The sequence below is a fragment of the Haliotis rufescens genome, unplaced genomic scaffold (genome assembly GCF_023055435.1).
Source record: "Haliotis rufescens isolate VD_foot unplaced genomic scaffold, xgHalRufe1.0.p SCAF_8, whole genome shotgun sequence".
NCBI lineage: Eukaryota > Metazoa > Mollusca > Gastropoda > Lepetellida > Haliotidae > Haliotis > Haliotis rufescens.
Genome location: NW_025964372.1, coordinates 15,362,643 through 15,389,964, shown reverse-complemented (window position 1 = coordinate 15,389,964; position 27,322 = coordinate 15,362,643). Strand labels below are relative to the sequence as shown.

General features: G+C 38.1%; 1 protein-coding gene across 2 annotated transcripts in view; it reads right to left on the bottom strand.

Moving 5' to 3' along the window:
* LOC124144767 (suppressor APC domain-containing protein 2-like) overlaps positions 1 to 26,856 on the bottom strand; it is a 37,105-nt gene extending 10,249 nt beyond the window's left edge. Inside the window, exons 1-2 of one of the 2 annotated variants that reach the window (XM_046514310.2) lie at positions 26,049 to 26,856; positions 20,625 to 20,669 (exon numbers count right to left, since the gene is read on the bottom strand). In XM_046514310.2, coding sequence (XP_046370266.1) covers positions 20,625 to 20,669; positions 26,049 to 26,799 — 796 coding nt within the window. In that variant the 5' untranslated portion in view covers positions 26,800 to 26,856. The remainder of the gene's footprint in view (positions 1 to 20,624; positions 20,670 to 26,048) is intronic. The other variant, XM_046514311.2, reaches the window with a different exon arrangement.
* Positions 26,857 to 27,322: the final 466 nt, after the last annotated feature.

The following is a 27,322-nucleotide window of genomic DNA, read 5'->3' as shown; positions in this document are numbered from 1 at the left end:
TCTGTAAACCACCAAGCTCCCATTTATTCAAACTATGATTTTAAATGTTCACTCACTCACTCACTCACTCACTCACTCACTCACTCACTCACTCAAAGAGACGTACATCGTGGTTGGGTGGAGGCCAGGATGAAAATATGATTAATTTATTACAGACATATGCGTGGAATATTATTAATGGTGGTATAAAACAACATTCACTCACTGTCATTAACTGGGAATATTCATATATAAATCAGTGCCTACAAATGTCTAGCAACCCAACTGATCGATTGTCAACAACTATACTGAACGTAAACACCATCACAAGTGGGATAACATCACTAATGTTTAACTGAAGGTCATTGAAGATTATATGCACCGACAAGCAACTTTTTCATGTTTAACGAATAGGCAAAGAAAGTGCACTTTAGCATTGGGCAAAAGCTTGATTGGACAAAACGTCTTCACTCTTTTTGATAGCAAATCTCTGCACACTGTCAACATCATTGAACAAGCATGACTCATACCAGACACTCATTGTAATGTACCGGAGTTACATGTTACATGTTACACCAGCGTACAGAGCGTACAGGGTTTTACAAACTGAATGGACATGCATCACGAGACCCAAGAACGTTCTGCTTGTAAAATCTTTTATTATTACTCGATAAGAGACTATGTGACTGACCTTTTGCCAGGTGAGGAGAAATGGGGTTTGACGTCGCGTTCCAGATTATTGCACTTATACAGCGATGTGCACGCATGTGTGTGTGTGTTTCTGCTCTGTGTGTGTGTGTTTGAGGTGGGTTTAACGCCGCTTTTAACAGTATTCCAGTTATATTGCGGTGTGTCAGCTTAATGTGGGAAGGTCTCAGACGTTTACTTCTTCGGGAAAAAACCCACGAGCACGGGTATGGTGCTGACAAACCTAGAAACATAATTGGGGCGAACCGGGTTCGAACCTACAATCAGGGCCAAAGGGACGCAACTCTGCACAGCGAATCTCGGCGCCTTAGACGACTGGGCCACCCGTGCCCCCGTGTTTCTGCTGTACACTGATAATGACTGATATACATACATATCATACGTTATAAGTGATGTGTGTGAAAGTCTAGTACCAAGCAGCAAGTCAGCTTTGCTGTTATTCAGCGTAATGGTCTCAAGAGTATACGATACGTATCGCGATATTTGCTTTACGATTCGATTCGATTCGATATGTATCACGACACACAATTTACTGCTGAACATGCCTGTTTTTAAGAAAATCAAATCTTTAAACTAAATTCTGCAGTTTTGTTTTGTGTAATCCATGTAATTTTGTTCTTAAATTCAAGAAGTTAGATGAAAGAAAGATCCCAAAAACTATTTATTTGAAACTTTTAATTAGGAAAATACAAAATAAAAATCAATTTGGCACACAGTGTAATCTGGCACACATATGGAAATAAATATTTCTTGGCCATTAAACCATGATTGGGTAAAACACAAATAATTTTCATCACACTGAAATCAGCATATTTTCTATTTATGCTGAGTTTGCTTGTCCCTGAGCAAGAAATATAATCAAGCTTATATTGAACAGTTTGGAATGGACTTGTGGAGGAACTGAAACTCAATTTTCATACCCTCAGTTTACACAACTTGAACTTTAGAACACTCAAAGTGTCACAACTGACGATACTGTTACTAGGATTATTCAGTAATGATTGCAAAAGTTCACTCAGTCAAAATTTTAATAAAAATAATATCAAATATCAATCTCAATTGGCACTTGGTACAGTCAGAAAGGTACAATAATAATTAGCACCATGCCTGTTTATGAAGGAATCCTTGCAGAATAAAAGACTTGAATGAGTTAAAATGACCAATCACTAATATTCATTCAGTCAAAAGTGTTAATACCATATAATATGATCTTCACTCGCATGGCGTCTCTTCAAATGGGCTGCCATATTCGTTGTGTTGCCATTATATGTTGAAATGGTATTGCAAATAGTGCACGACACCTTTGTTTTGTCTCTCAACAGAAGGAAATGCTTCCACACTGCACTTTTAAACGATGCCGGAGGCTATATAAACTCTGACATATCGCTTGCCTCGCCAAGAGCTGCCATTTTAACTAGCGAGACTAGACGAGATTAAACGTTGCATAGCAACCTCAAACACGAGTCCACGAGGCAGCGTTTCCGGTTGTACTACGAGTAAATATTTTGTTTCAGAACAGATTAATTTATTCAATGAAATGTATCATTATTGTATCGATACATAGAAACCATATCAATATATCATATAGGATACCTAGAGATCGTGATTCGAATAGATATCGATTAATCGTCACAACTCTACAGATGACATCCTTACCTATTTGGTCATGTGGACAAGGCGTCCGACCTCTTATCAGAAGGTCTGTGGTTCGAATCCCATCACGTGACTCGGAAATTTTATAGCCGCTACAAGGGCATGCAACATTTTTGATAACAGCCTTCCTGTGATGCAAACAGGTGCAATTGTGAGGCAAACAGGTGACAAGCAAGTGACCTTACATCAAACGCTATAACAGCCAACTTGTGTGGGTTTCTACAAGATGGCCACTAGCCAATGAGATAGATAGATGCTAGGCTGGGACTATGATTGGAGACCCATCTTAATGCTATAAGATGGTGTGAAGTTGTCTCCCCTGAATGTACAGTATACTCCTATAATTGTTTATCTGTTTTTTAACGCCACACTCTGCAATATTCCAGCTAAATGACAACAGCCTGTAAATAATCATGTCTGGACCAGACAATCCAGTGATTGATAAAATGAGCAACCAATCACTCCAGGGTATGACGACATGCAATCAACCAAGTCAGCAAGCCTGACCACCCAATCCACTAAGTCGGCATAGGTTCCTGGGACATATTTTAAACCAGAATCCCAGTGGGGCCTCAAATAAAATATCTAGAAATAATTGAATTGATCCTGATGACGATGATATGCTTAATTCCTCAACTTCCTGCACAAAGGCTTCCACTCTGATATCAGATAAAAGTATCAAAATAGTTTTCACCTCACCAAACTCATAATCTCAAAGCAGACGATTTTAAACACCGGTACAGCTATTCACCACATACAAGATGGATGTATCTAACAACACCACACCAAGATAACTATCTCTCAATTCTCAATGTACAGAGCTCATCAAAGCTTCAACAAGCCATGCCCATAAGCTCTAATTCCTATACATGTTTGACATGAGCCAACGTCCCACCTGGTAGGGTACAAATATTGACAAGACCTATCAGCATCGCATTAACAAGCTCACTCTTGCATGCCCTGTGATTTTGTATGGTGAATGACAATAAAGTATCAACTTCATTGCCCAGTTGCATTCCAGCTCCCAGATGTACCGTTCTTCACCTAGTTCATGTACCTACCGGGGTGTCATACTTTGACAATACTGTATCAGCTACTCTGGTGGGACAGGGGTTTATCTGGACCTGCCCATGTCTGTAGCAAGTGTCAGAATAATTCATAACTTAGAATTAAACATTTCCAATTTAAGTCATAATTAAAAATAATGTTGAGGAGGTGAACATTACTTCACTGATGATGCTGATAACAAAAGCAGTTAACAAGAAGACTTAATGCCAAATACAATATTATATTGACTGCAAAGATACAGGGTTAAAATACATCTGAAAATAGGAATTCTTAAAAAAAAATCAAAATTTTTGAAGGAAAAAAGGAAATAATTCCTAATTTGGCTACTAAATGCCCATAGTTCTGAATCATCAATACATCCCAGTGTGAATACCGGTACCTGCTGACAAACCAAGAAACCTAAAGAAATCAATTTTGCTCAACAATTTAGATCCAGTGCATTACAAATGTGACCCTTAACATGAATGTTACCTTCATGAAACTTAGTTCCACAGTTGATAAATACATATCCCCCGTCCTTTCCTTGATTTTAACAGCTCATCAAAAGGGTCCAATACGGTACCCTGACTGACCCCACAATGGGAAGATTTACAACCCAAGGGCCAAGAATGGGGCTCCCTTCCACACATAGCATTGTTTAGTTCCTACAGGTTGACACATCAGGTAATTGGCTTGCCTAGATGAACAATATTGGTTCAATTGCCGTAAGTACCCACAGATCAACAACGCTGATTCAATGACACGTCCTCACAGCTGGAACACAAATATTTGCCGTTCGCTGATTCAGATGATTCAAATGAAAGTAGCATATCGAAATCTTGTGGTATCAGTTTTGTGTTAGCGGTACTCATAAACTGGAACTATCAGACAACTGATTAATGGAGGTGTTTATGATAGATTTTGCTTAAATTGGCAAATGAAAACCAATTTTACCGTTTTCGACGTAATAAGCGCCCCACTCAATAGGCACCCCTTCCAATTGATCAATGTACACAAGACTTATATATAACGCACTCGTGTGTTATATGCACCCTTAATTATGGGCAATTTAATTCTGGAAAAAGATAACTGTCGTACATAAACATTTCAGGCTGTCAGCATAAACCACTAAATTTATCTTTCAACTCTGTTTTTTTTTTTCACCAAAATAATATTCTAATAAGAGCCCCCTATTTTTAATTTTGAGAGTGCCCTGGACGCTTATTACTTCGAATACGGTAAGTGTTTTGGGTTCAAATCCAGACCCACCATTTAACATAATGTTAGACAGGACATTTGTTGTGGCACTGCTGAAGCCATGTAAAAGGAGCTGCACAATATACCTTTCTTCAAAACACATCTTTTCAGGACATCTGTCATGTCAATTGAATAATGTATCTATTTCGCAAAACACTGAGGAAAAATTATTTTTTCCAGTTTTTTTCTCGAGCAAATTTTTAAGTTGAACAAAATCCAAAGCCAGAAAATCAAATTGTCAGTAAACATGTTAAACCTGTTATCTCCAATGCTGTAAATAAACTTTCCACCTTGCAAACTGATTTAATTTGTGACCGACCATGAGATAAGGGACCTTATGGGTGACAAATCACAGTTTGACTTTTCACATTATTTTAAAACTACAGTATCTTCGGAACACAAAAATACAATTCACAAGCTTCAATTCATATTTATTACAGAGATACATGGCATCAAACGTTGGACTCATTTTCTGACATATTACTGTTTATGTAATATTTGCAGTTTTTAGGGACTTCCGGTATGGCGCTCGAATCGTAAAGACGTGCGACTGGCGCTCTCGTGGTAATCCACTTCAATCTTTACACAAGCATGGCGGGGAGACGAAATACAAACAAACAGAACAACAAATCTACCACCAGCAGTACTGCTACACATAAAATCAGCTCGTATTTACGCCCGGAGCAGACAGATGAGGAGGAAAGCTCTGACGTTATTCTGCCCTTACATTCACCTTCGTCCTCCCCGCCTGCTGACGTTGCACCCAGCGACTTGAAAACGTTCCTTCGCGAGGAATTGGACAAACAGACCAGTCAGATATGTTCCAAGATCGACTCTGTTAAAGAAGAAGTGGCTGACTTGTTCAAACGGGTATCTTCAGTGGAGTCTTCGGTGGAATTTATGTCGAAATCTATCGACGACCTTGGTGACAAAATGGCGTCGTCAGAACAACGCCTCCGCGACGAAATCGACAAGCTAAGAGAAAAGCTACTGATCTCAGAGATGTATTCCCGTAAATCCAACTTACTAATCTACGGTGTACCTAATACAGTCACAGATGTTGACAAGGCCTGTAGAAACATTTTCAAGGATAAATTACACCTGGATTCACATGCGGTGGACAACATGTTGTTTGTGAATATTCACAGACTCCCTCGATTCACACCGAACGAAGAACCTAATCCTATCATCATTAAATTCGTGCGCATGGAGGACAGAGATCTCATTTTGAAGACTACCTATTCCGTGGGGAGGGAATTGGCGAAAGACCGGCTCAGTGTTCGTACAGACCTGCCTGTCGACTTAAAAAAACTTCGTGGTCGCCTGGTACGAAAAGCCGCTGAATTACGTAAACAACAACTACATGCAAAGGTTCGCGAAAAGGGGATCGTTGTTACCCTGTATTACAGAAAGGATGCCGGGAGCGCATGGAAAACTCTCAAAGAGGACGAGGAACCAAGAATCTAACCTGGCTAAAGTCAATGTATGTGATGATGAGTGACCCATTTTCTCGATCAATGTTTTATTTGTTTCTTTTAAACACAAATCTAGTGTAAACTTTATTTGAGTGCAGATCAACATGTTAGGGTTTCTTGATCTCGCTCTCGGACATGTGAAGATCCACTGTCATGTTGTTTCACAGTGTTACCGGAGACGATTCTTGAACTTTTTACACTGGTATTTCGCATATCACATGACCAAGGTGTGTACGTCTGTCACGTGACCATTCAAAATGGCGGCCCACAGGACTCGTGGAGAGGACGATATTCTTATAATATTTCTTTCATGGATAAGGTGTGAAAAATAAAATAAGATAGTCGCTTTTTGGGAGGTGAGCTTAAAATAACGAATACACTGTAGAATTACTGATGATGAGTGACCCATTCTCTCGGTCAATTTTTATTTTGTTTGTTATAAATCACAAATGTAGTGTTAACTTTATTTTAGTGCACATCATCATGTTCGGGTTTGTTGATCTCGCTCTCGGACATGTGAAGATCCACTGTCATGTTGTTTCACAGTGTTACCGGAGACGCTTCTTGAACTTTTTACATTGGTATTTCGCATATCACATGACCAAGGTGTGTACATCTGTCACGTGACCATTCAAAATGGCGGCCCACAGGACTCGTGGAGAGGACGATATTCTTATAATATTTCTTTCATGGATAAGGTGTGAAAAATAAAATAAGATAGCCGCTTTTTGGGAGGTGAGCTTAAAATAACGAATACACTGTAGAATTACTGATGATGAGTGACCCATTCTCTCGGTCAATTTTTATTTTGTTTGTTATAAATCACAAATGTAGTGTTAACTTTATTTTAACGCACATCATCATGTTCGGGTTTGTTGATCTCGCTCTTGGACATGTGAAGATCCATTGTCACGTTGTTTCGTTATGAAAAAAAAAAAAAACAACAACGAAAAAAACCAACACAAAAAACTGGAGATATCAATTAAAAAACAAACTAGTATACTGTAGAATTACTGTATGAGATAATAATGATAAGACTTATTTGCATAATATCAGATATAAGTCTTATATGCATTGCATCATTAGTTCATCAGTTAAACTTTTGATCAATAGAGAACTTGTAAGTGTGTAAAACTCTTAAATTACATATCGGACAGTGTGTTGGTTTGGTTATTTTCTACTTTTCTCTATATTACTATGTTAGTGCCTATACTCGCTGTATGCCACAGCCTAATTTAGTTTATAGTGTAATGGGTCAATTGAATATTGCATGAGGAAATATTCAACCAAATCACTAGTAACTGTGAATTTGGGATGTTAGCTTCACAGTGGACAGTATTTAGTTGTGTAATGGTTTGACACTTGTGTGCTTCTTACTTATCATTATGACAGCTATTTTTGTTCCTGGTCTTTTCTGTTATATGCCACTGATACTTTTGGGTGAAGATTTTACCCCTTTTTTCTGGTGGTAGCCACATGGTGCCAGTTTGTATCATACGATGCTTTACTTGAAGTTTGTAGAAGCAAGTGTGAGTTTGATTTCAGTCATTTATGGTTTTAAAGCTTTTTCTTCAGATAGTTGTGAAAGTGTATGTATGTGTAGAAAGTGTGTAAATTCAATCTTTCATATGGCCTCTGTGTATGTGAACAAATCTTTTATTGACAATGGCTAACTTAGGTTTTACCTGCTGCTCTATGAACTGTAGAGGACTGCAAGATAATGCCAAGAGAAAAGATGTTTTTAACTTTTTACGATCTAAAGCATACTCATTTTATCTACTACAGGATACACATTTTACAAAAGAACAAGAACCAATTATAAGATCACAGTGGGGATTTGATTGCATCTTCAATTCCAAAAACAGCCAGTCCAGGGGTGTTGCGATTTTGTTTAACAAAAATGTGGACTATAAGATTCATAGGACTTACATGGATGACAATGGTAACTTACTTATATTAGATATAACTATTAGTGATCAACGGGTAACACTTGTGAATATTTATGGTCCCAATTTAGACTCACCAGAATTCTATGAGCAGGTTAAAGAGCAAGCTCGTGTCATGGGAAATGAGGATTATATTTTTGCTGCAGATTGGAATCTTGTTTTGAATGAGTCACTAGATGTTCATAATTACCAGAATATCAATAATCCTCGTGCTCGTGAAAAAATATTAAAATTAATTGGTGATTTTGATTTGGTAGATGTGTGGAGAGATTTCAATCCAGAAATCAAAAGGTTTACTTGGCGTAAAAAGTCACCCTTAAAACAAGCAAGATTAGATTTCTTCCTCATCTCAGAAAGACTCTATTCTTTTGCCACACAGGCAAAAATCACTGCAGGTTATAGAACTGATCATTCAATCATTGATCTGAGTATTTCATTTCAAACTTGTCCAAAGCGTAATACATACTGGAAATTTAATACTTCTTTGTTGAAAGATAAGTATTACATAGATCTAGTAAAAGAAACTATTTTAAAGGTTAAATCGCAGTATATTAAAATGTATGGTGATGCTCGAAATATTAATGATATACCTAATCATGAAATTCAGTTTAATATAAATGATCAATTATTCTTTGAAGTCCTGCTTCTGGAAATCAGAGGAAAAACAGTTTCTTATTCTTCCTTCAAGAAAAAAAAAAATATTGAAAAAGAACAAAACCTGATTCAACAGATCGAAATTCTTGAAACTTCTAGTGTTATTAATTTTGATGACTTGGAAGATAAAAGAAAAGAATTGGAAGAAATTAGGAAACACAAGATGGCTGGAATTGCCATAAGATCTAGAACTAAGTGGATTATGGATGGTGAAAGAGTTAGCAGCTATTTCTGTAACCTTGAGAACAGGAATTTTGTCAGCAAGTCTATGACTCATTTGGAGTTAAACGATGGCACCACATTGCTAAATTCAAGTGACATTATTGCTGAAGCTGCCAATTTCTATGAGAATTTATACAGTAGCAAAGAACACATGGTGCAAGATTGTGATTTGAATACCCTGTTGGACAGAGATTCTCTCCCCTTTTTAAATAAAAGTGATGTGGACGAGATGGAAGATCTATTAACTCTTGATGAGCTGGCAAAAGCTTTGAAAAAAATGCAAAATAACAAAAGCCCAGGCTCAGATGGCTTTCCCACTGAATTTTATAAATTCTTTTGGAAAGATATTGGACAATTTTTATTGCGATCATTGAATTGTGGTTTAATATCTGGTGAACTCTCTGTTACCCAGAAACAAGGGGTTATTGTCTGTATTCCAAGGGGGACAAACCTAAACGCTTCATAACTAACTGGAGGCCCATATCACTATTGAATGTTTCATATAAGCTGGCATCTTCATGCATAGCAAATAGAATCAAGTCAAGAGTGCCATTTATCATTAATGAAGATCAGACTGGCTTTATGACAGGTCGCTACATTGGTGACAATATTCGCTTAATCTATGATGCCATCTCATGTACAGAAAAATCAAACATTCCTGGTATGCTTCTTCTTATAGACTTTGAGAAGGCATTTGATTCCATTGCTTGGTCATTTATAGACAAATCTTTATCCTTTTGGGGATTTGGTGAAAATTTAAGGAAATATATATCGGTATTTTACAATGATATAAAAAGCTGTATGTCCATCAATGGTCAGTTGTCATCTTGGTTTAATATCAGACGCGGTTGCCGACAGGGTGACCCATTGTCACCGTATATATTTATTCTCTGTGCAGAAATACTAGCCAGTATGATCCGCTCTAATAGAGATGTCAAAGGTATCCTGGTGGACGGTAGTGAGTATCTTCTTAGTCAGTATGCTGATGATATGGAAATATTACTTGATGGCAGTCAGTCCTCCTTTGTATCATGTATTAACTCTCTTGATTGTTTTGCCAAAATATCTGGTCTTAAGATTAACTATAATAAAACTCAAGTTATCTGGCTTGGCTCCAAGAGAGGTTGTAAGGAAAAGTTCAAAGATGATTTGCCTGTTGGTTGGAATCCAGAAGAGTTTAGAATTCTAGGAGTCAAATTTTGCACAAATCTGAAAAAAATGGTTCAGTTGAACTTTAAAGACAAATTATTTGAGTTAAAACAGATTATGAATAGGTGGATGAAACGGATAGTTACACCAATTGGTAGGGTGGCAATCATTAAATCCTTGTTGATTTCAAAACTCAATTATCTATTGTTATCACTGCCTGATCCCCCAAATGATTTTCTTGTTACTTTAAATGCTATGCTTTTTAAATTTCTTTGGAGTGATAAACGAGACAAAGTAAAGAGGATTAAAGTTTGTCAACCTGTTAAGCAAGGGGGCTTAGGTATGGTGAATATCTTTTCATATGTAACATCTCTTAAGGCCACATGGATAAGGAGACTTGTGTCCTCAGGTGATTCAAAATGGAAGCACCTATTTAAATCTACATATCCTTATTTGTGTAAACTTGGTGAGTTTGGTGTGACGTTTTTTGAAAGAAAATTATCTTTGATAAGTAATGAGTTTTGGAAAAGTTGTTTTCAGTCATTTATAGTGCTTGATAAGAAAATCAAGCCAGAATCTTTCAGTAGTTTTTTAACTGAACCAATTTTTTATAACCCTAATATTAAAATTAATAGGAAATCATTTTTCTTGAAATGCTGGTTTGAGAAGGGCATCTCCCAAATTATAGACTTGGTCAAGGCCAATAAGGAGTTTCTGTCATATGAGGAATTTAATGATATGTATGGTATTTGTTCATCTTATTTGGAGTTTTATGGTGTTGTTAGCAGCGTTAAACAATACCTTGGAGCTCTAAATTTAGTTAGAGTTCCAACAGATTCTGTGGAGGATCAGCGCTGTGTGGTAAAAACTATTTGTAGTTCCAAGTCTGGTTCAAAACATATTTATTTTTCATTGGTTTCTACAGAAGTAAAAACTAAAGGGCAGGAAAAGTGGGAATTACAATTTGAAAACTTAAATTGGAACAATATTTATAATAAAATTTTCAGTACAACACAGGATGTCAAACTGCGATGGTTTCAATACAAAATTACCCACAGAATTCTCACCACTAATACTTTTCTGTATTTACTCAATTATGCTCAGAATGATTTGTGCTCCTTCTGTCACAATGAAAAGGAAACAATTACTCACTTGTTTTGGGAATGTGATGTAATAAAACAATTTTGGGATGAAGTGTCATTGTGGATCGACCAGTGCTTTCATGTTTATAATATGACATTTTGTGCAGAATTGATACTTTTTGGAGTTAAAGAGAACATAAAAACAGATAAAGTGTTTGATTTACTTTTACTAATTGCCAAATACTATATTTATAGATGCAAATTCCAAAATACAAAACCTTATTTTCATGTTTATAAAAAGGAAGCTTTTTCACGATACAACATTGAAAAAGATATTGCTTTCAAGACAGGTAATCAACAGAAATTCTATGGTGCTTGGATGCTGTATCATCAACTTTTCGAAAATGAGGAGCAGCTTTCAATTTAATTTTAGTTTTGTACTTAAGATTTTAATGTTTGAGACCATGTACTTTCCTAAACTGCAATATGATATATAAACAAGAGTGAATGTGTGAGTGAGAAGTATGTTATTTTCTGTATAAAAAAAAACAACAAAGCAAGATGTACTGATAAGTTGTGCTTTATGTCATGGGCTTTCTGCTACCCTGGGCGGAAGCCCATTTATGTAACAGGTGTGTCTTTCTAAAAAAAAAATAAAAGAAAAAAAAAAAAAAAAAAAAAAAAAAAATATTTGCAGTTTTTAGATATAATGTCTGATAAATTGAAAGTAGACATGTATGCTGAAAGGTTTTGTAATAGTGTTTTTATTACATTACAAACTAACGAGAGAAAAATATGATATTTTTGTACAGTCCGCACACATGGTGATCTTCAATGAAGTAAGCTCATCACACTAGACATCAAACATCTTATGACGTCACAGCACAAATAAATGTATCCTAGCACCCATTAGGTCCCCTTTCTCCTGGTTGGTCACATTTATTGTCACCATAGAAACCAGTAAAAATTGATCATGGCCGTTATTGACAGTTTGCATGGCAATGCTAAGAATTTTAATCTTATATTTTCTTATCTACAAAATGATTGGTCTAAAAATCAATGTAAGTTGTTGACTTACTATTTTTTTAATTATACTTCAAAATTAAATTACTATTAATAAATGAAAAACAAAACAAGTTTCAACTTAGCAGGATACTGAGGATACAATGTTGGTAGCCGATGGTTTGACACGAATCTAGTCAATTCAGCAGATTCCGCCATCTTTGAACATGTTGCATACACCCACGACAATAACTGATGTGTCTGTCAGGGTTTGGGATGCAGGAGTCAACAGATTTCAAATGGATTCAGGTTTATCCTCCGGTTATTAATTAAATTGTTTACACATTCCAGGGACAGTCAAACAGTAAAACAATATTTGTCAAAAATTAACAGTTATTTATTAAAATATTTTTTTCTGCGAGATGGTTTTGTAAATCAACTTATAAAATATAAATAAGCCTTTACAATATTTTGAGAAATCTCTCAGCTGTAAAATTTACAGTTACAAAAGAAAAATAAATTTATGATAGGATAGTAAGATAAAATCTCCATATTAAAATAATTTTTCATATAAATTTATAAATTAAAATTAACTTTTTTTTAGTAGTATATATGGCCACAGTGGTAGATACCGACAGACAATTAATGCCATGACATTCGTTCATACACGAAATTCAAAGAATTGGAAAAGAGCAAGTGAGTGAGTGAGGTTGAACACCGCTTTCAACAGTATTCCAGTTATATCACGGCGTGTCAGCTTGATGTGGGAGGAAAGCCCGAAGTGATGCAGGTCTCAGACGTCATCTCTTTGGTGAATGTGTTACCCACAAGGGCGGGTTCGGTGTTGACAACCACATAAATATAATCAGGGTAAATTCAAATTGGAATATTAAGGGTAAACACTTGTGTGGGTCACCAGTGATGAAACATTAAACAGTATGATGACACGAGATGTCTTAAAACAATGTAGCTGTTGGCAACACAAACATATCTCCCCCACAACTTGCAGTCTGGTGTAAAACAAAACACGTAACATGTGTACGGGCATCAACTGAAGCCACACAAACTGGCTCTCGGCTGTCTCGCCAAGTATTCCAGGACACGCAAAGGCAAACCATTTTTTGTGGGGATATTTTAATTATTGCTCAATAGGACAATGGCCTTTGGGAAAGATTCCTGAACAAATCTGTTTGCAGACTAAACTCTCAGAGAGATGCTAATTCACGAGACAAGAGATGTTTCTTTGATAAACCCAAGGGCTACATATTTACTGACAATTTTGCCTGAATGAAAAATTGTGGACTAGTTTATTATCATATATTATAAATATTTCATATTCATGTATATTGTTTATATATTAGTTAACAATTAATCATGTTAATAATGTTTTGTCATCCCGAAAAATACAGATCCTTACAGGATTTTAATAACGTATTTAACAAACGGACATCAACAAAATATCTGAAAATCATAAAATCTTATATATAGTTCTCCATTTATTTGAATTAGGAAGATAAATAATTACTTTTACAATTAAATAATATTATTTTGGGTGAATTTTTAAAAAGAATCTGAATATTTTAAAATGTTAAACAATTCCATAAACAAACAAAAACAAACAAATCACAACAATATAGTTATTGAGAACTCTCTATTACATCCCAACACAAGACAAAATAAGAGAGTGAACAACCAATTTATCGGGGCCTGCCAGGCACTGGCAGATCAAACATGTGGCTTTCCATATTTGCCTTACAAATACTGACTTGTTTTTTCTGAAAATAAATCTAGACATAGCATGACTTGGGTGACACATTCAACAGATTGGGTCACCGCTATATATAACTTTGTAAGCCTTTTCCTAAGTCTTGTCAATTGGCCCTGGGGAAGACATGGGGAGACGTCAGTTTCACTGGAAATGGACAAATTCCCCTGAGGGAAATATTTACACGTAACAATCCTCCAGTGATGAGATAACTGGACTAGTCAACCTTGAGCATGTTGTGTTAATGTTGGAATGAATCTTGCTGAGTCAACACTTTTACCATCTTCCCAAGACAAGAGCGTCTACCATGTCCACGAGCCTTATTATCAAAGTCTTGTTTCTACCCTTGCTACATCAAGCCCACTTTCCTGTGCTAAATATGACTGGACTATCGCATATATTGATAGTCCAATCAGAGAACGTTTCACAAAATCAACATTCCTAAAGTGGACATATTGGTATGAAAGTGACTTACCGCTGCCTGTTTTTGTTGACACGAATATTACCAAATGCATCCCCGCATATTGACAATATTAATGCATCCCCGCATATTGACAATATTAATGCATTCCCGCATATTGACAATATTAATACATCTCTGTATATTGACAATTTTAATGCATCCCTGCATATTGACAATTCCAATGGAACCCTGCATATTGACAATTTTAATGCATCCCCGCTTATTAACAATATAAATGCTTTCCCGCATATTGATAATAGTAATGAATCCCTGTATATTAACAATATTAATGCATCCCCGCATATTGACAATATTAACTCATCTCCGCATATTGACAATTTTAATGCATCCCCGCAATATTGACAATTTTAATGCATCCCTGCATATTGACAATATTAATGCATCTTGAGCAAACACAATCTCCAGAGCTACGCATCTAACCTCAAGCAAGTTTGACAACTTGCCAAGGCTTCATGACTGACATGACGAAGAGAAAATCATTGCTATTGATTAAATGTCAATTATTTCTGCAAAACCCTATTCTGCATCACTTCATCAATGTCTACACTTTCCCACGCGAGATGCCACACCACAACCTATGACGGCGCCAGAATGCAAGCACTATGTCAAGATCTGACATGATTAATGTGGCAGACGAAAACAAATAAAAAAATATATTTACTGATAAAAGAAACTGTTAAAGACAACAAGAGAAAGTATTTGGGTACATCATGTGCATCAGAACATCCTAGACATATAGGATCTAATCTGGTGTACTATGCTTCCAAGGCACCGAACTCATCATCACTCCACACATCTCCAGGCATGCTCGGCTGTCTTATTTACTCGCAAAGGAAAACATTTTGGATTACCATCTTTATTCCAATAATCTTGGTTCCACAGACGACCATATGGCTTTAAACAAAAAGAATTTATTACAAATCAAATTATAACGTATGTTTAATGTGATAAATGAAAAGGTTGCTGGGGATTATTCTAACCCAGACTACCTACAGGGAAACAAGTACTGGTAGCTGGGGACCTATTCTAACCCAGACTACCTACATGGAGACACGTATTGGTAGCTGGGGACCTATTCTAACAAAGACTACCTACAGGGAGACACGTACTGGTAGCTGGGGACCTATTCTAACCCAGACTACCTACATGGAGACAAGTACTGGTAGCTGGGGACCTATTCTAACCCAGACTACCTACAGGGAAACAAGTACTGGTAGCTGGGGACCTATTCTAACCCAGACTACCTACAGGGAGACACGTACTGGTAGCTGGGGACCTATTCTAACCCAGACTACCTACATGGAGACACGTATTGGTAGCTGGGGACCTATTCTAACCCAGACTACCTACAGGTAAAAAAAAATACTGGTAGCTGGGGACCTATTCTAACCCAGACTACCTACAGGGAGACAAGTACTGGTAGCTGGGGACCTATTCTAACCCAGACTACCTACATGGAGACAAGTACTGGTAGCTGGGGACCTATTCTAACCCAGACTACCTTCAGGGAAACAAGTACTGGTAGCTGGGGACCTATTCTAACAAAGACTACCTACAGGGAAACAAGTACTGGTAGCTGGGGACCTATTCTAACCCAGACTACCTACAGGGAAACACGTACTGGTAGCTGGGGACCTATTCTAACCCAGACTACCTACATGGAGACACGTATTGGGAGCTGGGGACCTATTCTAACCCAGAATACCTTACAGGGAGACAAGTACTGGTAGCTGGGGACCTATTCTAACCCAGACTACCTACAGGGAAACACGTACTGGTAGCTGGGGACCTATTCTAACCCATACTACCTACATGGAGACACGTATTGGGAGCTGGAGACCTATTCTAACCCAGAATACCTTACAGGGAGACAAGTACTGGTAGCTGGGGACCTATTCTAACCCAGACTACCTACATGGAGACAAGTACTGGTAGCTGGGGACCTATTCTAACCCAGACTACCTACATGGAGACAAGTACTGGTAGCTGGGGACCTATTCTAACAAAGACTACCTACAGGGAAACAAGTACTGGTAGCTGGGGACCTATTCTAACCCAGACTACCTACAGGGAAACACGTACTGGTAGCTGGGGACCTATTCTAACCCAGACTACCTACATGGAGACACGTATTGGGAGCTGGGGACCTATTCTAACCCAGAATACCTTACAGGGAGACAAGTACTGGTAGCTGGGGACCTATTCTAACCCAGACTACCTACAGGGAAACACGTACTGGTAGCTGGGGACCTATTCTAACCCAGACTACCTACATGGAGACACGTATTGGGAGCTGGAGACCTATTCTAACCCAGAATACCTTACAGGGAGACAAGTACTGGTAGCTGGGGACCTATTCTAACCCAGACTACCTACATGGAGACAAGTACTGGTAGCTGGGGACCTATTCTAACCCAGACTACCTACATGGAGACAAGTACTGGTAGCTGGGGACCTATTCTAACCCAGACTACCTACATGGAGACAAGTACTGGTAGCTGGGGACCTATTCTAACCCAGACTACCTACAGGGAAACAAGTACTGGTAGCTGGGGACCTATTCTAACCCAGACTACCTACAGGGAGACACGTACTGGTAGCTGGGGACCTAATCTAACCCAGACTACCTACAGGGAGACAAGTACTGGTAGCTGGGGACCTATTCTAACCCAGACTACCTACAGGGAGACAAGTACTGGTAGCTGGGGACCTATTCTAACCCAGACTACCTACAGGGAGACACGTACTGGTAGCTGGGGACCTAATCTAACCCAGACTACCTACAGGGAGACAAGTACTGGTAGCTGGGGACCTATTCTAACCCAGACTACCTACAGGGAGACAAGTACTGGTAGCTGGGGACCTATTCTAACCCAGACTACCTACATGGAGACAAGTACTGGTAGCTGGGGACCTATTCTAACCCAGACTACCTACAGGGAGACACGTATTGGTAGCTGGGGACCTATTCTAACCCAGACTACCTACATGGAGACACGTATTGGGAGCTGGAGACCTATTCTAACCCAGAATACCTTACAGGGAGACAAGTACTGGTAGCTGGGGACCTATTCTAACCCAGACTACCTACAGGGAGACACGTACTGGTATCTGGGGACCTATTCTAACCCAGACTACCTACAGGGAGACAAGTACTGGTAGCTGGGGACCTATTCTAACCCAGACTACCTACATGGAGACACATACTGGTAGCTGGGGACCTATTCTAACCCAGACTACCTACAGGGAGACACGTACTGGTAGCTGGGGACCTATTCTAACCCAGACTACCTACAGGGAGACAAGTACTGATAGCTGGGGACCTATTCTAACCCAGACTGCCTACAGGGAGACAAGTACTGGTAGCTGGGGACCTATTCTAACCCAGACTACCTACATGGAGACACGTATTGGGAGCTGGGGACCTATTCTAACCCAGACTACCTACAGGGAAACACGTACTGGTAGCTGGGGACCTATTCTAACCCAGACTACCTACATGGAGACACGTATTGGGAGCTGGGGACCTATTCTAACCCAGACTACCTACAGGGAAACACGTACTGGTAGCTGGGGACCTATTCTAACCCAGACTACCTACAGGGAGACACATACTGGTAGCTGGGGACCTATTCTAACCCAGACTACCTACAGGGAGACAAGTACTGGTAGCTGGGGACCTATTCTAACCCAGACTGCCTACAGGGAGACAAGTACTAGTAGCTGGGGACTTATTCTAACTCAGACTCCCAAGGGAAAAGAGACTTTAGAATGGATTGTTGGTGTTGTTTGTTGATTAATACCTCACTCATCATTTTGACAGCTGTCTAAATAATTTAGTCTGGACCAGACAAGACAGTGATTGACATCATGAGCATTAATCCAAGCAATTGGGACACAATGACATGTCTTCAACAAAATCAGCTCTTCTGGATACCTGATCTATTTGGCTGCCTTGACTTGCATTTAGGGTGGCCGGGAACTATTTTGAGAATGTTATTCAAGACGTTACACAGAATATAGTCACTGCTAAAGACAAACTATTTTACTCTCTGAAAGGACACAGGGGAGGAGGTAGGTTTATTTTATTTTCACATCATTTTTTATCAGGACATTAAGCATGTCAATCCAGTAAAGTGTATATTTGGGGGAAAAAATCTGATGCAAAATTACTTTTTACTGTATTTTCTGGAATAAAAAAAGAAGCTATTATTAATAGTATAAGTCTAACTAAAAAGGTTTATACATCATAACCACATGGCCATGAAGTGCTTTACAAGCTGATATACATCTATTTTGATCATACTTTGCATGTAACACATCTATTTTGATCATAATGTGCATGTAACACATCTATTTTGATCATACTGTGCATGTAACATATCTATTTTGATCATACTTTGCATTTAACACATCTATTTTGATCATACTGTGCATGTAATACATCTATTTTGATCATACTGTGCATGTAACATATCTATTTTGATTATACTTTGCATTTAACACATCTATTTTGATCATACTGTGCATGTAACACATCTATTTTGATCATACGGTGCATGTAACACATCTATTTTGATCATACTGTGCATGTAACACATCTATTTTGATCATACTGTGCATGTAACACATCTATTTTGATCATAATGTGCATGTAACACATCTATTTTGATCATACTGTGCATGTAATAGATCTATTTTGATCATACTGTGCATGTAACACATCTATTTTGATCATACTGTGCATGTAATGCATCTATTTTGATCATACTGTGCATATAACACATCTATTTTGATCATACTGTGCATGTAACACATCTATTTTGATCATACTGTGCATGTTAATCTCCATCAAGCCTCCAGACAAGATGGTATGATCAGATTACTTTGGTAAAGACAGGTGAACGCTCTTTTCATTTACAGCTAATACATCCACAGGTGAAAAGAAAAGAGGCCAAACACAAGATCACATGAGCATGATAAGGGCTTTGTACTGACAAGCATTACACAAGAGGAAATAGAGGGTATTGTGGCAGGTATCAATCATACAGCCTCAGGCTGTCCTACACACCAGGATATGTTCATTTCATTACACTCGTCAATTTCATTACACGCATCTTGTCTGTAGATGTCTATCTGACAGCTGTTTGAAGGATGTAGGTCTGTTGAGTGAAATTGACGGCACTCTGAACAGGTTATGAGTTATATCACTGCATGAAATGTCAGCTTGAGTGAGTGAGTGAGTGAGTTGGGTTAAACGTTGGTTTTAATAGTGTTCAAGTTACATCACAGTACGTCAGCTTAATTTTGGAAGAAAGCTTGAAATGATGCAGGTCTTAGACGTTTACCACTTTGGTGAAACCCACAGCGCATGGTGCTGACGAACCTAGAAAAATTAGGGCGAACCGGGATTCGAACCCACAATCAATCTAAGTAACATTGTCGATTTCATCATCGGGTCACAATGCCAATGAACATGAATATGATATGAAATGTTATATCAAATCACAGACAGTGTAACAAACAACTTCCAGATAAGAACCCTTATAAATAAACTCAAGAAAGCATTTAACAAGCACCCATATCTACCTGATGCAGATATCTATCTGAAAGTGACTAAATGGAGAAAGCACACAATATTATTAAGCACTAAAAAAGCAACAATAAGCAGTTACCATGGTTACCGATAAAAAAACAAGCAAGATTAGAATATAAGATCAAAATGCTAGGCAAAAAGATACAAAATTATGATTTATATATCAGCATATACCAGCAAAACATGATGTATATATTTCTATATCTAAACTCTACACCAATCTTCTATTAACGTGACAAAAACTTATTAATTTCTGTGCTTCTTTTGAGGTAAAAATGTTAAGAATGAAACATTAAAAGTGATCCTCTAAAGAAATTACAGTGTCATTACAGTGATTGATGATGATGATGATGATGATGATGATGATGATGATAGTATAAGTAATGAATTATGTGAATTTTCATTTAAACACTTAAACTGTACAATATTCATAATTTTTTGGCTTTAAAATGAATCTTCACCTCAACAATTTGAAAACAAAACAAAATATAAAGCCAGTGTATAGATGCGACAGGTAATTTCAAACTGTTACCATCTAAATTAAAGAATAGAACAAAAGATCATGTAAACAAAAGCTAGCATTAACATTAGCTATTTAAAAATACCTCTGTTTAATCTTTCCGGGGCTACCTCATTGGTAGAATCTTTAGCTGTAAAAGCAAAATGCTTGACGTGTTTACAACAATCGTTATGACCTTTCATTTTTTATGACAGCTTAATGACTAATTAATGACTTGTAGAATTGCAATTAGCTGTTAGTATGTTCGGAGGTGTAAAAACAGCAATCTCAAGTCAGTGTGTTGGGAATATAGGACTGTTTGTTAATTGCAAGTACTGAGTTAGTTTTGGCCTGGGGCATGTTCTGTCAACTGACCACAGACTACAGACACTGCTGGGGGCCATGTCACGATACCAGGTCAACAACAGCTATGAGGTCTAACAATGCTGGCAATGTTTTCTCCTTGTAGTCAAACACGCTGATACAATCATAAAACAATAAAACAATAATCATATTTTATCACACTAATCATCCTATCTGGTAAACAAAGTAGCCCCTATCGGGTATAATTTATTTTTTTGTATACTTCTCAAAACGAGTTAAAACACCCACAATTGGTAGGGTGTGTGTTGCAATACCCACAAGCCATGACAGACTAACTATAGTCATATGATAACATTGGGAGTTCTATAACTTCTTTTGTGTAGTATATAAACTTTCGTACCAGGATAAGTATTTTCGTATATATTGTATGGAGTTGTTATTTTTATCCTTCTATTTTTATTTTGAAGTTAAATATCTTGTTTAAAATCTTCCATGCCCATGAACCGGCCTTATAATGAGTGTACCAGCCCGAACTTGTCCTTCTTTACAATTTTAAGTAGTATTTACTCCTGACATAACACTGTCATAATCTAGGCTTATGTGACGAAAGGATATTTTACTAGAGGCTTTAGACAGGCTTAGAAGTTCATTAAAGTTTGTTTGTTGTTTAACGCTGCACTCAGCAATATTCCAGCCATATGCCAGCTCTCTGTAAATAATCCAGTCTGGACCAGACAATCCAGTGATTGATATTTGGAGCACAATGACGTGATCAACCCCGTCAACGAGCCTGACCACCTGATCCATCAAGTTCCCTGTTATGACAAGAATAGGTTGCTGGGGACCTATTCCTACTCAGAATCCCCAAAGGGGGATGCCCAAATATGATTAAAGGGACGTTCCTACTGAATGATGGGGACAGATGACACTGATAATTCCATGGAGTTAAGAAATTCAGTACTAAATTTTTCACGGACTATGTCATAATCATGTTTTCATGTCATGAACAGTCGTGAAAGACATTGTCAACGGAGAATTAAATCACTCCTCTCATAACATCCAATTAATCTGCAGCTCATTTTGAATGAGTGGTATACGTAAAATAACTAGATTTTTTAAAAAACAACTCGTCCCTCCACATTTTCACTAGTCTTGGACTAACAGACAAGTATCTGTGTCTACCCTGAATAAGATAAATGGAATCACAAATTTCATGAATTTCAAAATGTAAGTCAACAGGTTGACAAATTATTATTTTTTGCACCTATGTTTAAAAAGATTCCAGTGTCATTTTACTGGTCATGTTATTTTTTCATATGTCAACAAAACAGTGTTGGAAAATAATGAGATCTGTTCAATCAGAACCACATTTCATAAACAAAGGTTACATAAAAACTTGAGACAAATGAAACTGTAAAAACTGACAACTACACGTTTATCTTATGAAACGTAAAGACATCCCACCAACCATGCCACACAAAACCCAACAAGCTGAACACAGTTACACAACTTAGAACTATTCATAGGAGAGTTGTGTATGATTATCATGCAACTGCTGTACGACATGGGACTTTATGCCACACAAAACCCAACAAGCTGAACACAGTTGCACAACTTGGAACTATTCATAGGAGAGTTGTGTATGATTATCATGCAACTGCTGTACGACATGGGACTTTATACCACACAAAACCCAACAAGCTGAACACAGTTACACAACTTGGAACTATTCATAGGAGAGTTGTGTATGATTATCATGCAACTACTGTACGATATGGGACTTTATGCCACACAGAGCCCAACAAGCTGAACACAGTTACACAACTTGGAACTATTCATAGGAGAGTTGTGTATGATTATCATGCAACTGCTGTACGACATGGGACTTTATGCCACACAGAGCCCAACAAGCTGAACACAGTTACACAACTTGGAACTATTCATAGGAGAGTTGTGTATGATTATCATGCAACTGCTGTACGACATGGGACTTTATGCCACACAGAGCCCAACAAGCTGAACACAGTTACACAACTTGGAACTATTCATAGGAGAGTTGTGTATGATTATCATGCAACTGCTGTACGATATGGGACTTTATGCCACACAGAGCCCAACAAGCTGAACACAGTTACACAACTTAGAACTATTCATAGGAGAGTTGTGTATGATTATCATGCAACTGCTGTACGACATGGGACTTTATGCCACACAAAACCCAACAAGCTGAACACAGTTACACAACTTGGAACTATTCATAGGAGTGTTGTGTATGATTATCATGCAACTGCTGTACGATATGGGACTTTATGCCACACAGAGCCCAACAAGCTGAACACAGTTACACAACTTGGAACTATTCATAGGAGAGTTCTGTATGATTATCATGCAACTGCTGTACGATATGGGACTTTATGCCACACAGAGCCCAACAAGCTGAACACAGTTACACAACTTAGAACTATTCATAGGAGAGTTCTGTATGATTATCATGCAACTGCTGTACGATATGTGACTTTATCATGTGTTTATGCCACACAGAGCCCAACAAGCTGAACACAGTTACACAACTTAGAACTATTCATAGGAGAGTTGTGTATGATTATCATGCAACTGCTGTACGACATGGGACTTTATGCCACACAGAGCCCAACAAGCTGAACACAGTTACACAACTTGGAACTATTCATAGGAGAGTTGTGTATGATTATCATGCAACTGCTGTACGATATGGGACTTTATGCCACACAGAGCCCAACAAGCTGAACACAGTTACACAACTTGGAACTATTCATAGGAGAGTTCTGTATGATTATCATGCAACTGCTGTACGATATGGGACTTTATGCCACACAGAGCCCAACAAGCTGAACACAGTTACACAACTTAGAACTATTCATAGGAGAGTTCTGTATGATTATCATGCAACTGCTGTACGATATGGGACTTTATGCCACACAGAGCCCAACAAGCTGAACACAGTTACACAACTTAGAACTATTCATAGGAGAGTTCTGTATGATTATCATGCAACTGCTGTACGATATGGGACTTTATGCCACACAACAGACCCACAGATGATCAGGGAAGTGAGAAATAATTCATCTTTGCCATAGAGAATATTTGCGTGAGATTCCAGGCGTATGTTTGCGCTGCGTTCTGCAGGACTGTTTATACACAGGATTATTACTTTCAGAATGTAAACTGATAGAGAATCTTCATATTAGGTTACCCAGAGCGACTGATTTATGAAGAGCGTTGCATGCGAGCGGCAAGAGGTTTCAGCGCCCGTGTTACAAGTATTCAACATGTTGACTCATCTGCACAAACTCTTCTGTCATTAAAAGGTGTTAAAGTAATAAAACGGTTTTAAATGTGTGCCTTTAAAAAACATTGTGAGAGAGTTTTTTACCCATCTGGTTTAACAGGCCTTGACTAGCTGCAGACAAAATGATTTGTTGGAATTTAAATGGCCTGAACACTATCCATGCTGTGGGACCAAACATTTGATAGACTGTGGTAGGGCCTAGGATTGACATTTAACTATAAATGTTCCAGAAAAAGCTGGGGAAAGATAATTTGGCCACAGGGTTTACACACTGGACATGCTCGGTGTCCTGAAGAAAATTGTGGCCCTCCCCACTCTGTTATTGGTAACAGCTCCTTCTATGTCGTTTTTGTGAAATTTGTTTGTCGTGAACATTGTATATTAGATGGATGTCATGTGAATCATACGGCTATGTCATTGTGTATTAGATGTGTGTTATGTGTAATGTATGGCTATGTCATTATGTATTGGATGTATATATGTATTGTATGGCTATGTCATTGTGTATGGGGGGGCACGGGTGGCCCAGTCGTCTAAGGCGCCGCGATTCGCAGTGCAGAGTTGCGTCCCTTGGGCACGCCAGAAACCTATGATTGTGGGTTTCGAATCCCAGTTCACCCCGATTATGTTTCTAGCTTTGTCAGCACCATACCCGTGTGTTAAGTGTATTGTATGGCCATGTCATGTATTGGATGTATATGTGTATTGTATGGCTATGTCGTTGTGGATTGGATGTGTATGTGTATTGTATGGCTATGTCATAGTATATTGGATGTATATGTGCTTTGTATGGCTATGTCGTCGTGGATTGGATGTATATGTGTATTGTATGGTTATGTCATTGTGTATTGGATGTATATGTGTATTGGGTGTCTATGCCATTATGTATTGGATGTATATGTGTATTGTATCGCTATTTCATTATGTATTGGATGTATATGTGTATTAAACAGCTATGCCATTGTGTATTGGATGTATATGTGTATTGTTTGGCTATGGTGTTATGTATTGGATGTGTATGTGTATTGTATGGCTATGTCATTGTATATTGGATGTATATGTGCATTGTATGGTTATGACATTGTGTATTGGATGTGTTAAGTGTCTTGTAGTATGCATGAATATATGTTTGTTTGTGGTTTAACACTGCACTCAGCAATATTCCAGAAATATGACGGTGGTCTGTAAATACAGATAATTGACTTGTTCTTTTTCCATAGTTTTTGTTTCCTCTTATCATGGCATTGACAAAAACCTATAGGAACTTATCCTTGCGCCAAAATGGCACATTTGCATTTCGTTCCACAATAATCAGTTAGAAGTACAGAAAATCTTGATAATGATATTCTTTCCTTCATATCCCGATGTGTCAGCTGGGTGTGGGAGGTAAGCCAGAAGTGATCTAGGTCTCCGACAGTTATCACTTTGGTGAAGCCCATGAGTATGGCGCCACCAAACCAAGAACTGAGCCCAACGATGAATATCATGTTGCTTATTAACATATATGAATAATGTCTAAAGTCATGTTTGAAATTGTTTACAATAACAAAGGTTGTCAACATTCAGCTACAGAAACTAAATTTAATATCATCGATAAGCATGATCACACTTAAATATACAAGTTTGTACTGTCCAAATTAATCAAATACGTGTTCACTCAGTGACGTGCTGGCATCAGCATGCACAAATGATCAGGGAGATATTTAATAAAACTTTTACAAATGAACAACTTTTTGAACTAATGAAATGAAGTTCTACCCACACATAACATATAGAAAATATTCTATTCACACATGTTAACAGTTATTACAGATATTTTTCATTTCACTTGTGAAGTGGCTATTATTTTTCTTAAAAAATGCCTATGAAGCTACTCACCATATATAGCATACTGGTCGACTCTGCTGTTAGTGGGTGCTAGTTTATCAGTGTTGGTTTGTAATCTCGGATCTCTTGGCTCAGCACTTGAACGTTCTCGCTGCCAGTTTTTAAGTTCATTCAATACACGTCCCCCTTTCGACTTCTCCCTCGGCGGTACGTCTGGGGGTGCCAAATCGGTAGATTTCCTATACTGAGTTGGCCGGTCGGGTCTTTGGGGCACCCTATACAACTCATGTGCACTGCTGTAAATGTTTTCACTGTGAGATGGGTGTCCATAGCCCCTTCTAAAATTTGTATTTGCAGCATTATTAGGTTTAACTGCAGCTGTTGCTGGAGGGGCTTGTGGCGGATAGCTTCTCGTGATTTGGGGTGGGGGTTGGGAGTGTCCTCGTGGGGGTGCGTCCCCCCTCCCCCTAGGGGCGTCACCCCGTGGGATGTGGTGACCCGGGCCACGATTCTCCTTTCCGCTGAGGCTTGTGACAGGCTTATGTTTCAATAACGCTAATCTTAGACCGGCCACAAACTTACTAAAGCTCAATAAACCGTCAGACGGGGTGACTTTTCTCAAAGCTTCAACGACACCTGTGGGTAAGCCTTTGACTCCATTTTCGCTCCACCTCGATTCGATGTCACACAAACGAACATATCCGCTCCGATTCTCGTCCAGAATCTCAAAAAGTATCCTCAAAGATGAAATAAACTGCTTGGGAAGCCCGTCAATTGTCTCTGTATTGTCCGATACCGACATTTTGAAAATAAATTGGTCAGTATTTCTTCCGTTCACCTGGAGCCATCATCTGCTTTCGAAGACTTGTCAACTATACGTAATACGTAATCTGATTGGTCCATATAAGTCGGTAGGCGCTCTTACGCCGCTTATGATTGGTTACCTGGCGGGGACTTAACATGTGCTTTCATCTTTCTGTTGATTGGATTGTTTGCAGATAAACAGAATACTGCAGAACCCAAGCTGCTTGAGATCGTATTACCCGCCTTCGGGACAAGGCGAGGAACACGTAAATGGATTCTACCACAGCAATAATACATGCACTAAAACAAACAAACAATGAATTGTTTCGACTTTATCTAAAACTGGCTATTTACAATCAACGAATAACCTGATTTTATGACTCGTGGATTGTTGAAATTCATTTTTTAACAGCATGTATATAGTCATGACTCGTCGATATTTGATATTTATAGTCGCCTTCACTTCCCAACGGGCTTCAAACGTAATTTTGGACCATAAACTTGACGTGTTATTTTTGAGA